Source organism: Colletotrichum paranaense (genome assembly GCF_030867605.1).
Source record: "Colletotrichum paranaense strain IMI 384185 chromosome Unknown Scaffold_4.1, whole genome shotgun sequence".
In the NCBI taxonomy this organism is placed as follows: domain Eukaryota; kingdom Fungi; phylum Ascomycota; class Sordariomycetes; order Glomerellales; family Glomerellaceae; genus Colletotrichum; species Colletotrichum paranaense.
Window position 1 is genome coordinate 3,876,513 of NW_026848962.1, and position 13,555 is coordinate 3,890,067.

Consider the following 13,555-nt stretch of genomic DNA (forward strand, 5'->3'; position numbering starts at 1 on the left):
CATCAGCTACTACAACAATGACATGAACACGGAAAATTATAAACACATTTGCATTGACCTGCTAAGCAAGGCTCTTGTACTCATGACCCCAGCAACGTCAACTTCTGAAAGGCACTCAGCGCAGGCGGCTCCATCTTCTTCGTCCTCGCCTCAAGGTGCTCCTGGAACACGGCATCCCCGCCAGAAGCAAGGTACGTCTCCCCGTCAAGCCCGACAACAACACCACCCTCCTGCTCGGTCTCCTTGACGGCAAACACCTCGCGCACAGCAGCCTTACACCCTTCAACGACCTCGGCCACGAGAACCTCGACAGCCCTCGCGCGCTCCGTCATACCCCGTCTCACGAGCGCAAAGACCAGCCTTCCAACCTCGTCCTTGGCACCACCCTCGACGCGCTCGACAAGTCGCCGGACGCTGTTGACGAGGTACTCCTCCTCGTAGACCGTTCCCTTCCTTCCACGCGCGCGCTTCTTCTCCTCGCGCTTGCGGTTCTTGGACGTCGCGCGCGACACGCCCGTGCCAGCTGTCCCGATGCTCCCGTCTTTACCCGTGTACCGCGTAAACAGACTCGCCGAGGTACTCACGCGTGAGGTAGCGACGGAGACGTCGTCCGGGATGTCGACCCCCGTGCCGCCGGGTCGCTCCCCCTCGTAGAACGCAAGAGGGTCCTCGGCCGCTTTGCGGCGGAGCTCTGCGATGCGGGGGACCTGCGCCAGAAGCTGGGCTTTGCAGTCGGCGAGGAACTCGGTGCTGCTGCTCAGGGCTTCGACAAGGCCGTTGTCGAAGACGGTCGGCAACAAGTCTGCGCGGCGCTCGCGGGCGATGAGGCGGAGGGCCTCGGCGAAGTGGTAGCCCTTGCAGAGGCACTTGACGGCCGTCTCGAGGGAGGCGAGGTAGTCTGCGTGGATGGTGGCCGCGGCGGCGTATTCTTTGCCTTCCCAAAGGGCGTCAGCCAGGGACGAGGCGAGTTCCGCGAGGGCTTCTTCCGACGGCGGCGGGGACTGCTGTTGTGCTGCGAAGAGGGACTCGCGCCAGCATGTCACGCCGGCTGCGCGGTAGCAGCTGGTGGCTTTGGCGAAGTTCTGCAGCGTCTCGTAGGCTAGGCCGGCGTCGCGGTACTTTGAGTTCGATTCGAGGTAGCTCGCGTACAGCCCCGTGAGGGTCTGGTGGCGCGCCTGGTCGTAGCGGTAGAGGCCGAGAGCGTCCTGGTAGAGCGCGTGCTTGGTGGTGTACCTGCATAGCTCGTCAAAGGCGTCGAGGGCCTTGAGGTGCAGCAAGGCCTTTGCTCTGCGATCGAGGTGGTCGTCAATCTCGAACTTGCGGCGTAGGTCGGTGAGGTTGTGCAGGTTCTGGATGAAGGGGAGGTACTCCCTCGGATCGCGCTGAGACTGCTGGGCGACGAGCAGGGCGAGGTCGAGGTTGTACAGGCCGAGGGCGTTGTCGTAGAGGCGGTTGACGTCGACGAGGAAGCAGATGTGCTCAACGGCCTTTTCGGCGAGTTTCTCGTCCTCCTGCATGAGTTCCGCGACGAGGGTGAGGCCGTCTTCGAGGGCGGGCGGGACCTTGCAGACGTGCGCGGTGATGATGTTTTGCAGGTTCGTGCTCTTTTTGGCCTGGAGGCTCTTGAGGATGGCGTCGCAGATCTTATTGACCTTGGACTTTGGGGAGGCGTCGGCTGGTGCTGGCGTCTCTGTTGAGGGCTCGAATGATCTTGCGGAGCGCTTTGTGTCCTTGTACATTGTCTGCGTGACGTCCTCGTCCCTGGTCGAATTAGATTTGTTTCCCAAAGTCTCACGAGAGAGGGGCAACTTACCTGAGAGATGACAGGAACAGATCAATGTAGGAAATATCCTTAAGCTGGTCAAGGAAGAGGCCGACATTGGACAAGAACTGGCTTGGCTGGTGGTCGTAAAGGATGTTCATATCCACCCTCTGCGTACGGCAAAAGGCGAAGGCCCTGCCGTAGTTCTTCTCGTCGACGAGCTGCCTGATGCCCGCAACAACCATGGCGCGGGGGAAAATGGTCTCCAGGTTACCTCTCGGCATCTGGAGGACCAAGTTCATGTTGGTCGGCGTGGCTGTCACGAGGCGGGCGCCTCGCTCGATGCTTCGGCATCTCTCGTCGATCTCTGGATCATCTCCAGGAACCTCCATCTCTGTGGGAAGAGAGTCAGTATCTCTGAGCCTGGCATCTTCAGCATAGAAATAGGGGTACACTAACCTTCAGGGTCTACCAGATGCACAAACTTAACAAGGTGGTTATTGGTCGTGAAAATGATGTGCGCAGGGGTGACGACAAAAGAGGTACAGTTCTTCGCCAACTGCTTCGAGTTTGCATAGAGGTGGCCGTTCCTCGTCATTCCAATCCCTACACTGCGCCCATTGATATTGTGCAGCTCGCACCACGGCAGCTGCATCGACAGCTGTGTTCCCAACAGCAGCTCAGGGGCTTGGGTACCAGCTACCGAATACAGCTTTCCGGAGCGGTCTTGGGCACAGGCTTCAGTACCGGAGTCTCCCTCGCGGCTGAACAGCGACGAGATAGTCTCAGTCGATCTAAGTTGAACAGCCCCTGAAGCCTTGATGGAGCCTGATTCGATCGTGTAGCCCTCGAGCTTCAGACCTCCGTCGGAGACAAGGACGCGGCACTCTGCGGCGCCGGAGAAGGCAACCTGCAAAGGCACACGGGTATGGGTATCCGCCTCGAACTCAAGCTTGGCCATGGGCGTGGGCTTGACTGACCGCTCCCCCTTCGTCTGCCATTCATAGACGTCCAAGCCCTTTCGGTGCAACACCGCCATGAGCTTGTTGCTCGGGTCAAAGACGATGTCCAGAACACTGCTGGGGAACTCGAGCTCGAAGAGGGCCATGGGCGGGGGTACCTGAGCCGTCCGGAAGGGCGTGAGCTTTAGAGTCTGCCCGTCGATGGCGGCGACGGCTCCGTGGTCATGAGGAGGGCTGAGGGATCCGCGGGAGACAGTGAATATGTACTCGGCCACGTTCACAATAGCTATAATGTAGTGAGTAAAACATCGCCTGATTGTAAAAAGGGGGCTGAGGAAACTCACTTGTGGTTGCGGAGACGAAACGCAGCGGCTTCTCGGGATGCCACGCCAAACCAGCAAACGCAGACGCCAGTGGGATCTCCTGCTTGAGATACCAGTGATAGTTGCCCGTCGTCCACAGTTGTATCCTGTCACAAAGAATCACAGCCAAGACTGTCGAATCCGAGTTCCACTCCAACCGGATCTTCTCGTGCGCGCTCAGGGGCCCATCGGCGCACCGCAGCGTAAATTGCCCATGACGCAGCCCGTTCCTCTCAAAGAAGACGACGTCGGTCCGGTCCTCGAACCTCTGGATACCTGCAATCAAATTTCCCGACGGCCTCCAGCTCAATCCGCCCTCGAGGTGGTCCACGGGCTCGCTGACGCTGTCGAGCACGCCCTCACGCGAGTACACCCTCACGACCCGCCTCGCGCCGCCAGCGACAGAGTTGACGGCGACGTACGCGCCGTCGCCACGCCAGCTGACGGCCGCGGACCCGTCCTCGTTGACGCTCGGCAGGCCCTCGTCGACCTTTTCGGGGATCGTCGGGTCGCGCATCGCCTTGGCGCCTTTGCCCTGAAATTGCGTCTCCTTCTTTCCCCAGCCGACAGACACGTGCTTGGAGAGTTTGAGGTCGTCGGCCGTCATGACCACGTCGGCGATGGGGTCAAAGGTCCGGCCCATGAAGACGGCGTTGCCTTCCTTGGTGACGACGACGAGGAGCTCCTCGTCCGGGGACCACCGCGCGGCGGCGATGCCGGCGTCGATGGACCCTACGATCTCGATCTGGACGTCGGTGCTGTCATCATCTTCCTGGATGGTCACAATATCACCACCTTCGAGGATCACGCAGGTGGTGAGAGTGTCGCTGAAGTGATGGATGCTGAGGACCCTGTCCGCGGGCAGGTCTGGGCTGGGACTCGGCGCATCCCAACTTGTGACTGTGTGTGATTTACTATGAGAGCCATGTTAGTCTGAGTTCAGACCGTTTGAGTTCCTTCAGTATGTGAAAGCTGGTGGCATGTTCAGCCACACCATGAAATAGAGAGATATGCACCCCGGTATCAAGGTCAGAATAACCTCACAACCGGGACGTGATATCAAAATTCCAGGAAATGACCTGGATAACATGGGGGGTAAAACAGCCTTCACAAAATAAGTAACATGAATAAGAGCAACAGTGAAACAACCTGTACTACAACACGAGTAAACAAATTCAAGGGGGGTGAATAAAAAAAAAATGGCGCCACACATTTGCTGTTGCTGGTGGTGGTCCGACAGCCTCACCAGCTCAATGGTGGCTTTCGCCTCCGTCGGCCCAGTCGCGCAGAGAAGCTCGTCTTTGGCGGGGTCCCAGCAGCAGGCGGTCACCGCCGAGGGGTCAACATCTTGCTGCTGCTCCCAAGCGCTGAACCGGATGTTGCGCAAGTTGCGCATCTTGGCCCTCTTTCTTGCAGCGTTACAGCTCCCTAACGCATGAAAAATAAAATATCTTGGTCGGGAAAAGGGTTTCGTGCCGGCTAGAGTTCGGGATGTTATGCTCTGCTTCGGTCGCGAGAAATTGGTGAGTCGTAATGCGAGTCGTCCTGTTCGTCACTGCAACTTTTTTTTTCTCTGACCTTAGGCTTCCCGCCTGGAAAAATCTCAATGCGATAAAGCCCAGCCAGCCAGCCCGCCCTACGAAAGGCGGGACGAGGCGGCGGCGGAGGGGTAACTTGGACCCCGCCGAGGTACCGATGTACCTGACGGCGCCAGGTAAGGCAAGCCACCTACATCCATCCATCTCATCCCATCGTGGCCCACCTCAGTCATCAGTCATTCAACCTACAGTCCAGGAGGAAGCCCGCGCAAGCCACAACCTCCTTCCTTTGCTCCTCAAGCTGTGTCGCGTTAGTGTAATGATCTCAGAGGGCGAGAATAACCGATGGCCTACAGCTTCAGCTACCTCTAGGTGCTTTAGCCACTTGACCTTAGCTTCATGTCTGTATAAAGCACAATTTCACCTCCTTAACAAGACGGACGCTCATCATCAGACGGAATCCCACGCCACGGCCATTTCCGAACATTCAATGTCCCGTCACTTATGCAAACCAAACAAGCATGAACCTCACAAACTGAGATTGGATAGGTACATGACATAAGATAGAAAAACATGCCATGGAACTCAGAGCAAGAGAAAAAAAACACTCACATGCCTCTCTCTCGACGGCGAAGCCCTCTCTGCATGAAGCAACCCAGGAAGGCAAGCAACTTGCAAGCCTCGTACTAGAGTCAGCTCATTCCACCTCCATCTCAGCACACCTTTCCACCGAAACGTCACAGTGAGAAGGGGGGCCTAGAAGAGGCTTCAGCACCTTTTCGAGTTCCATCCCTCACGTCCCCTTACCCCCCCTCCTTGAACCGATAACCGTGGACGGGACGAGAGAAAGATTGCATGATCCGGGTACGGGTACCTACCCGTCGCATAGTAATACCCGATCATAACCCATGTACCGAGGTACCTACGTAATCATGCAATGAGAAGTTCATTCCCCGGAGGACTCCGCCCAATCACCACACGATTCCTAGTCCCCGCAGGACCCGCATCAGCAAATCACAGGTCAAGATCCAGTCATCCCGGGGCGGCCAACATCCAGAACTGCAGTGCACACGCAGTTACGGTTGTCCTCGGTATCCTTTTCCTGGACTTCCCTCTCCTCCTGAATGCTGCCTCCCCGGATTTTGCCATTAGCGCATATGCTTTTTTTTTTTTTTTTTTCGCGCATTCCACCTCCAATTTCTTGCCAGTCTTGTTGCCCGTCCGTCCGTGTCACTGGCTGAGGTACTTTGCCTCAGCCAAAAACCTCTTCTCCTGCTCCTACCGACGCCTCCTCAACAAGCTTTTGCTGCAGTTGCTTTCTTCCCCAACCCTTTTACTTCTTAAAGACCTGAAGCGAAACCACCCGAACTGCTTGCCCTCCAACCCCCCTTCCCCGTGCATGCCTGCCAGTCTAACTATCTACACCTGTCGAACGAAACTCATTATAATTCTTAACCCTTGCTTCCTCGCTTACCAAATATCGTTCTTATCCCCCAGCCGCCGCCTAGACTTACCTACCATATAATACAAGTCTCAGAGGAAAAGCAAAAGTAGCAATGGAGGAGGCATATAAGCAATACGCGAACCAAGCGCGTCGCAAGAACCGCTCCAGCACGAACCTCAACCACCTCTCCCTCGCCCCCTTCACCTCCCGCATGCCACTCCAAGACGACGACGCCCTGCCCGACCACCTCACCTCGCCGCACCACAGCACCTCCTACCTCGAGGGCAAATCCGCCCCGACGACGCCCGGCCTGCTCACCCGCTCGCCTGCCCGCTCAAACTCCCACGCCCGCCGCGCTTCCGTGCCGCACGCCGACCTCCCCAAGAGCAAATCGGCCACCCACCTGACGCCCTCGTCCGCCTCTGATAGGAAATCTCGCAGCCGAAAGGCCGTCTCGGGCACCACCTCGCCGACGGTACGCCGCCGGAAAGATGATTTCTCATTCCGGGATCGGAACGATAGCGATTGGCTGCTCCGCACCGGCGCCCTCATCAGCAACGAGAACCGCGAATCAAAGGGCCAGGCGTGGCTGGTATCGAGACAGAGCTCGACGAGCCTGACGGGTATGCGGGACGCCGACGAGGAGGCATTCGAAAGGGAACTGGCGCGGGAGCGGGAGCTCACCAGCAGACGCAGCAGCCGGCGCGGCAGTCTCGCTGACCTGGAGGGCGCGGCCTACATCCATTCCGCCCGGCCTAGTCGTCCTGGAAGTCGGTCAGCTAGCAGAGTCGGCGGCACCCGGAGCCAGATGTTGACGCCGATGGAGCGCGAACGTCACTCTCTCGAGGAGGGATACTTCCCCCGCCACCACGACGGCGAGGACTACATCCCCGGCCCGGACTTTGTCAATCTCGACGAGCAGCTTGAGTCATTCGACTTTGACACCACGCAGGACGACGAGGCCGCCGTCAGGAGGCTGGTCAAGGGCGAGAGGGCCGGAGGCGCCTCCTGGGTCGGGAACATCCTGGGATGGCCATTGTTCGCCGTCGAGGAGAACGAGGAAGAGTCTGACGACGAAGACGATGTCGACGGGGACGAGTTCGAGGGTGAGGCTGACGAGGATGGGGCGCACGGGCTTCACCGGTCGTGGTCAGCCCGGCATTTCGAGAGTGTTATCGGCGCCCCGGAAGAGCGGATTCCGCCCCCAAAAGCAAACGAGGGTGGCTGGCAGGACGCGGCGTGGCTGCTCAGTGTGGCTACCAAGGTTTTGCTGTGAAGAGGTCAAGAAGAAGGATTCAGCGAGAAGGAGAAGAGGAGGGCTTATTTTGTCACCCCCCATTGAGCGAGGAGACGGGCAAAAAAAGAATTGGAGAAAAATATTGCACAACCACCAACACCGCCGCACCCTCATGGGCCCCATCGTCGGACCGCTTGAGAACGGTGAAGTGGATATCATCAACCAGCCCCAGCAAGACTGAAGCTTCACCGTTAGACTATTTGAGAACCCCGGCAGCCGAGAATCTGCAGTGTATATTTGCTTGCGCCGAATGGCCCCACGTTGCTTTCCTGCAAAATCCTTCAGAAACTTCGATATGCTACAAGGAGGGGATCGGCTCCTCTCGAGTCTCCAAGTCTCGGCCTCAACAGGTGCTTCTCGTACCCGGAACAGGCCCGTCACCCGTCAAATAGTCCAGCTCACTACCTATTGATCCCCAGCCCTCGTATTTCGGCATTGAATTGTTGCGAAGCTTCCCAATCATGGGGGATCGACACTGCAAGATAAACCTCGGATGCTGGTTCCCATGGTTATATGAAGCACTTACCTCATCTTAATAGCGACACTGCTGCGAGTGCCATACTTAATAAATCCTAACGATTCTCTTTCCTGGTAGCCGTAGATCGGGCTGATGCTTGCCGTCTTCAAGCAGCACGTAAACCACGTGACATGTACACCGATGCGGGACCGGGCTATCGCCCCCGGTTCCGGCCATATTGACCTGAGCTCCGCTACCTCTTGTCATTGACACCAAAAGCATTGGCTCTGAGTCAAAGGAGGGGTGGGCGTCTAGAAAAACTAGAGAAAAAGCCTAAACCAGCACAACGGCGCCCCATCTGGTTGGAATGGACCACCGCGAAGATTGAAAGCGATCCGTCTGAACTATCGTCGCAAATGAATGCCTGCCCCTCTCTGCGGACAATGGCGGCCGGCCAAGCCGGCGTGAGAGGGACCACTGGCCGCATAGTAGGACCAAAAAACCGGTTTTGGCAGTATCACCTCGCGCTTGCATGCAGCAGCTGGCGGGAACCTCGTGTTGTCTCTCGCAGATTGGCTTGAGGCGCGAGACGGTGTGAAAGCGGTTGAGCTGGGTTTATGAGCTCTCGCAATCAACACACCGCGAGCTGTGGTTGTGAACCGTACCCCTGGACCATTGATCGCATGGCTCTACCTAGATAGTCATGATGATCACTCTCTTTCAAGACTGTCTGTCTGTGAGAAACATGGCGCAGAAGTCTCAGATCCCAACCAGGTGAATGACAGGTATTCTTGTGGAGTTCACTCCCGGTTGTATTACGGAGAGTTAACAGGCCAAAAGTCATTGGCTGCTCAAACGCGTTGGCGTGATGTCCAATACGAGTTCCTTTCTAGACATTCATCTTCACAAAGCGTCTGATGAGAGACGCTGCTCTTCGAGCTGGAGTCTGATGCGTCTTCGCAGAGACTCCAACATGAACTTGCCAATGTCGTATGGACTGGCTCATCATTCTGCCGGTACACCACAGGTTCAATCATCGGTTATTAGCAGGCGGTGTCACCATTGTAGTGTTGATCAAGCTTGCCGACCGTGACCAAGTTTGCAGCGGGGAAGGCGGATATACCGGCTATGAGTATGAGACCATGAGCACCACAGTCCTCAGTACGGATACAGTAGCTAGCTCCAAGGTGACTTGATTGACGATGTAAAATATGTCACCGTATATTGACAATTGGTCGTGCGATAGTCGGCTTCCCTCCACCTACGCGACGATCGAAGTTTTGATGGGAGGAGTCAGAGACTCAGAGATTCTTGTCAGTTCGGCCCTCTCCCCCGCCTCGAGACCTGCCGGTTTCCCTTGCTTGGCGCATGCCTGACATCAAAGTTCAACCGATCCAATGATCAGATGGCTAGCCGAGTAATAGCGGCTTGAAGATCTCTTCGTTCCTGCAATCAATTGTCCAAGGGGTCTAGAAGGCGGAATGAGGGTGAAATGTCTTGGCCAGCAGCTGTCTCTGAGTAAAAGAGCTCCGAAAAAGGCTGGATCCTATAGTGGTGGAGACGGGCGTGAACGGAGGTCGTGGAGATGAAGTGGTATGCCGATTTGCGCTCAATTGTACCGACCGTCGAGGAAAGTGGATCTTCCGTAAAACACGGGATATCTCACTGGCGTTACGGTTCCGTACTGCTGGAGTCCCGAGGTCTCCTGACACCTGCAACTCTTTATTGTCTCTGGCAGAGCCTCAAAACCGTATAATCAGCCCTAGCACCTCGCGAAGCTTAAATTTTCAACAAAGAGTGTATGTGATTACGCTGTATCTGTACTATAGCGCAAATGCCAATGTTTGCACCGCTGTAGTGCTTCGAAGGGGTGGTCATGAGGAGCGACTTGTTGTCGGCGTTGGGCTGGTGATAGAGCGCGTGTCGTTGGCATAGACCCTGAACGGAGGGCAACGGACCAAAACGGAAACGTCGTCCACTCAATGCACCCTGGTCCATGCAGGCTTTGCAGTGTAACCCACCGATGACGTTCAAGCGCGGTATGACGTCTGGCAGAAACCCAGCTCCAGCCCCCAGACCTGAGTGCATATGCAGATGCTCCACCCTACCATTCAACCACATGAATGGATCCCAGTAACACAGACCTGTGGTGGACGGGACCTTTTAAACCGGCCAAACAGATTAGGAAAATCCTTTTTCTGCCGCTGGGAAAAAGGACGCCAAAGTGGAGTGTCAACTGTCGGCCGAGAGAGTCTAGCCTCTGTCGACCAGGCTGTGTCCGAGATGGTTCTGCAGCGGTGTGGGACCGTTGCTCACCGGGCTCCATGCCACCTTGCTGGAGGGAGTGGTATTCACTGGATTGTCAGCATAGCTCCGAGACTTGCATCAGGTACAGATCGTCAAAGTAGTTGGACGGGTATGGACCCTGCATTCCAACCTTCTCCCCACCTCTCGCCGCTCCTCTTTACTCGAGCATTTCTATCAGCGTTTTCGGCCGCTGACCTAGCGTATGCCTTCAACCCTCCTGCCTTATTTGGGTCCTCCCATCGGTGTGGAGCGGTGAATGTCTTCGTCGTGAAATCCGATAGTGGTGTTGAAGGTATGTTATCATCGAATTTGCCACACCATGGACGATTTGGGGCCTTCTCGGCCGGCATAGCAGGACCTGGAAATTAGCCAAGGATCGTCACACCAGCTCACTTCGCACGGCGGAAACGTGACTGGATCCTCGTCAGCCCAGACTCCAGAGGTACGCAGTGGACCATTGGCAAGCCGGATCGTCCGCTCAGAAGTAGAAGGCTGCGTGTTCGGATGGCTCACCGCCGAGAGTTTGGGTTGTCGAACGGTGCATGGCCTTGTGTCTAGTTTGCTGAAGAAGAGCAGTGTAGGGACGGGCATATAGCGCATGCGGTCACAAGGAAGTCGCTGGTGGGAGTGAAGAGAAGTGATGGCAGAGCTGCAAAAAGATGTGAGCAGTGCAGAAGACGTCTTGGCCAAAGAGTTCCAACCCAGGTCAGCGACTCTTGGATGGAAGCACGCCCAAGAATCCAAGCTGTAGAATAGAAAATACCGTGCAAGCAGGTCCAGCATGGCGGGTGTCGAATGAATGAATCCAGCGGAAGGTGCCGATCCCTGCTTCTCCACGAGAATCAGAGGACCGTGATCAACTGACAAATGCAGGGCGACAGTCTTGCATCGTCAAGGTGAGATATCAACCGGCGGCGGTAGTGTGCAGGGAATCGACTCCAGGAGGGGTAATCCGTGTTGGTTTCGTGCGTCTTGTACTGTGACCATAGCGATTGGTAGATCCCCAACCCACGACCGGTGGTTCTTGGTCCAGAAGCATGTCGAAGGAAGGGATGGGAGCTGCTCGTGTCCGTTAGGCCATGGCGCAGTATTGCGTCGAGTGTACTAGAAGTCAGTGGCTCAAGGCTGAATATTGCAGTTGTCTGACATCCATGGAACCGAAGTAGGGCTGTTTCGTGGCGTATAGACGGAGGATATTCCCTCGTGTGGGAACAAATTAGAGGCAAGGATCGCAAAGAGGAGTACAAGAGTCATGGTAAGAGAGCAGGGGTTCCAAGGAAGATCGACTGGAAGGCCTGCGAGAGAATGAATATTCCAAACCATGATCACAATAAGGAAAGGTGGTCGTCTTTGATAGAGGACCGAGCTTGATCAGATGTGTTCTATGGCAAGCCTTTTTCGCGAGACGGGTTGGTATGAACGTCGTAGAATAACTTACAACGGGAAGCTGATCGGCACTGGATACGCAATGAAGCTCTTTTCAGTGTGCAATGCTTACGAACGACTCAAGCAAAGTTTAATGGAGAAGTTGGCGATTTCCTCAGTTTGACAATGCTCAGAGTGCTCTTTGTTCTTTGGGGAAAGAGCGCCCCATACGTAAGGGAATGCTTGCCGCATGCCCGTTGGCTTGGAGGTTCTTCCCGGCAGGAGCAGGTCGCCCTGCGGAAGTACCGCGTTCTAACCTTAGTTACCCGCCCTGCATGATGCTTCACCTCAGGCTTCTACCTGGGGGGGCAACGGAAGTTGCTTGACTTTTGTTGCTTCCACGTCGAGTCTTTCATTGTCTGGAGCTAGTCAGCACTGTCAAGTACATTAACTTACCTAAGGTGTGCAAAGTACCTAAGGTAAGGTATGGCCAGGTACGTTGACGGTACATTGACGGGTTGGCTCTGATGATGCAACTCCGGCGACGCTTCAATTAGTTCCATTGTCAGGTATGAGGTCAGGTAGACACGTCTAGACCGCGTCTAGTGGGTATTCCAGCCGCCTGTCTCCCGATTGTCATTGCCCGAGCCTCCAGTTTTATTTCCTTCTTTTCCCCTCTGCTTCCTTTGTACCCCCCAAACCTCAGCTGCGTTGACTGACAAGAACATCCAATCCATGGTAACTATCCAAGGTACGCAGTAAGAACCAATCCAAGCCATCCCAGTGCATCGGGTCGTTGCGACTGTTCATACCAAAGGCAGGCAGCATATCTCCCTCCATCTCCGAGCTGGCGCGTCTTCCATCCATCCTGTCATCATCCCCTCTGACCATACGGATAAGGTAGGTACTTCCTTCCTTCATCCTGTTTCTTGTTCGTTACCGGTCCGAACAGTCGCAGTCAAAAAGTTCCAGTCTGCTACACCCCGCCGCCGTCACCGCTGCCGCCGCCGCCGCCGCCTCCGTCCGGCAACCTCTCACAGTCTCGCTCTCCTCACACACATTCGCCGACGCACATAACAATAAGGTGGCATTCTCGGACGAGAGCCCTGCAGGAAAAGACGAAAGAGCGGCCCAATCCCGCCGCCGTATTCTCGCTTGACCCTGTCTTTTCTGGAAACCCTGGCTCTTGGCTCCCCTCCCCCTCCATCTTCACCCCTCCATCGACCCTCCCGCGCTGCTTGTGGTGCTTGGGCAATAACAACGGACGGCAGCCGCTCGCATCCTGAACCGCGCAGCCAAGTAAGTACATTAGGGCGTGGCACTCCACCACAGGCACAGCTCCCGCAAGAGATTCCAGTGGAGGGCAGCAGTGGCATTCGCTTCACTGGTTCAAGGCTCTCAGGCCTGCTCATCCGTACCCAAACTTCTTTATTTTGCCTTCCAATACCTTTCACACAGTGCTCTCCGGTCCTGTTCTGTTCACTGTCGTCAAGGCCCGACTCTAGCAAAGTGTTCGCACCAAGGGACCCCCCAAGTGAAAGTCCCCATCTTCCCAACCAAAATTGCACTAGAGATCAGTTCCAGATTCGCCCTTTCCCTCTTTGAGATACCAAGAGGGGACCACCTCCTCCACCACCACCACCACCATCACCCCTCCTGCTCCTTCTCTCTTTCTCTCTTTTGGTCCTGCCGCCCTGGTCGTTCACGCCCTGCCCGCCCCCCAGCCATCACGCCTGCCGCTTTTAATCGTCGTCCTTAGGCCATCATCACCTTCCCTGTCTTGCCCTGCTTTACTACCTTACTACCTTGCTTAGCTCACCTCACCTTACCTTGCCGCATCTTTTAAAGCCCAGGTACCTGAGTTGTACTTTACCACAACTCACCTCACCTCATCATACCTTACCTTACCTTACCTCCCCTAAGTAAAGCCTGATCACCTATTATTCATCTCTGATCCTTCGTAAATTATCAAGCATTCAACGGGTCTTATACCGGTCCGTCTTCACCTTCGGTCAGTTCACCTCGAGTCGTCCCTACCGACGGCCGAGAGGGCACGAGAGC

General features: G+C 55.9%; 3 protein-coding genes across 3 annotated transcripts; 2 read left to right on the forward strand and 1 right to left on the reverse strand.

The window, feature by feature from the left end:
* Positions 1-80: 80 nt before the first annotated feature.
* On the reverse strand, positions 81-4,482 carry CPAR01_06269 (IKI3 family protein; the record flags this gene model as incomplete). Its single annotated transcript, XM_060490543.1, has 5 exons — positions 81-1,761; positions 1,814-2,156; positions 2,222-3,010; positions 3,069-4,000; positions 4,298-4,482. 5 exons carry the CDS (start codon positions 4,480-4,482, stop codon positions 81-83), a joined length of 3,930 nt encoding a protein of 1,309 aa, XP_060352009.1.
* Positions 4,483-6,180: 1,698 nt separating this feature from the next.
* On the forward strand, positions 6,181-7,344 carry CPAR01_06270 (uncharacterized protein; the record flags this gene model as incomplete). Its single annotated transcript, XM_060490544.1, has 1 exon — positions 6,181-7,344. The coding sequence occupies one exon, from the start codon at positions 6,181-6,183 to the stop codon at positions 7,342-7,344; it is 1,164 nt and encodes a 387-aa protein (XP_060352010.1).
* Positions 7,345-11,557: 4,213 nt separating this feature from the next.
* CPAR01_06271 (uncharacterized protein) lies at positions 11,558-11,833 on the forward strand (the record flags this gene model as incomplete). The annotated part of the gene is made up of 1 exon (XM_060490545.1): positions 11,558-11,833. A coding segment is annotated over one exon (276 nt), but the record flags the coding sequence as incomplete, so codon positions are not given.
* Positions 11,834-13,555: the final 1,722 nt, after the last annotated feature.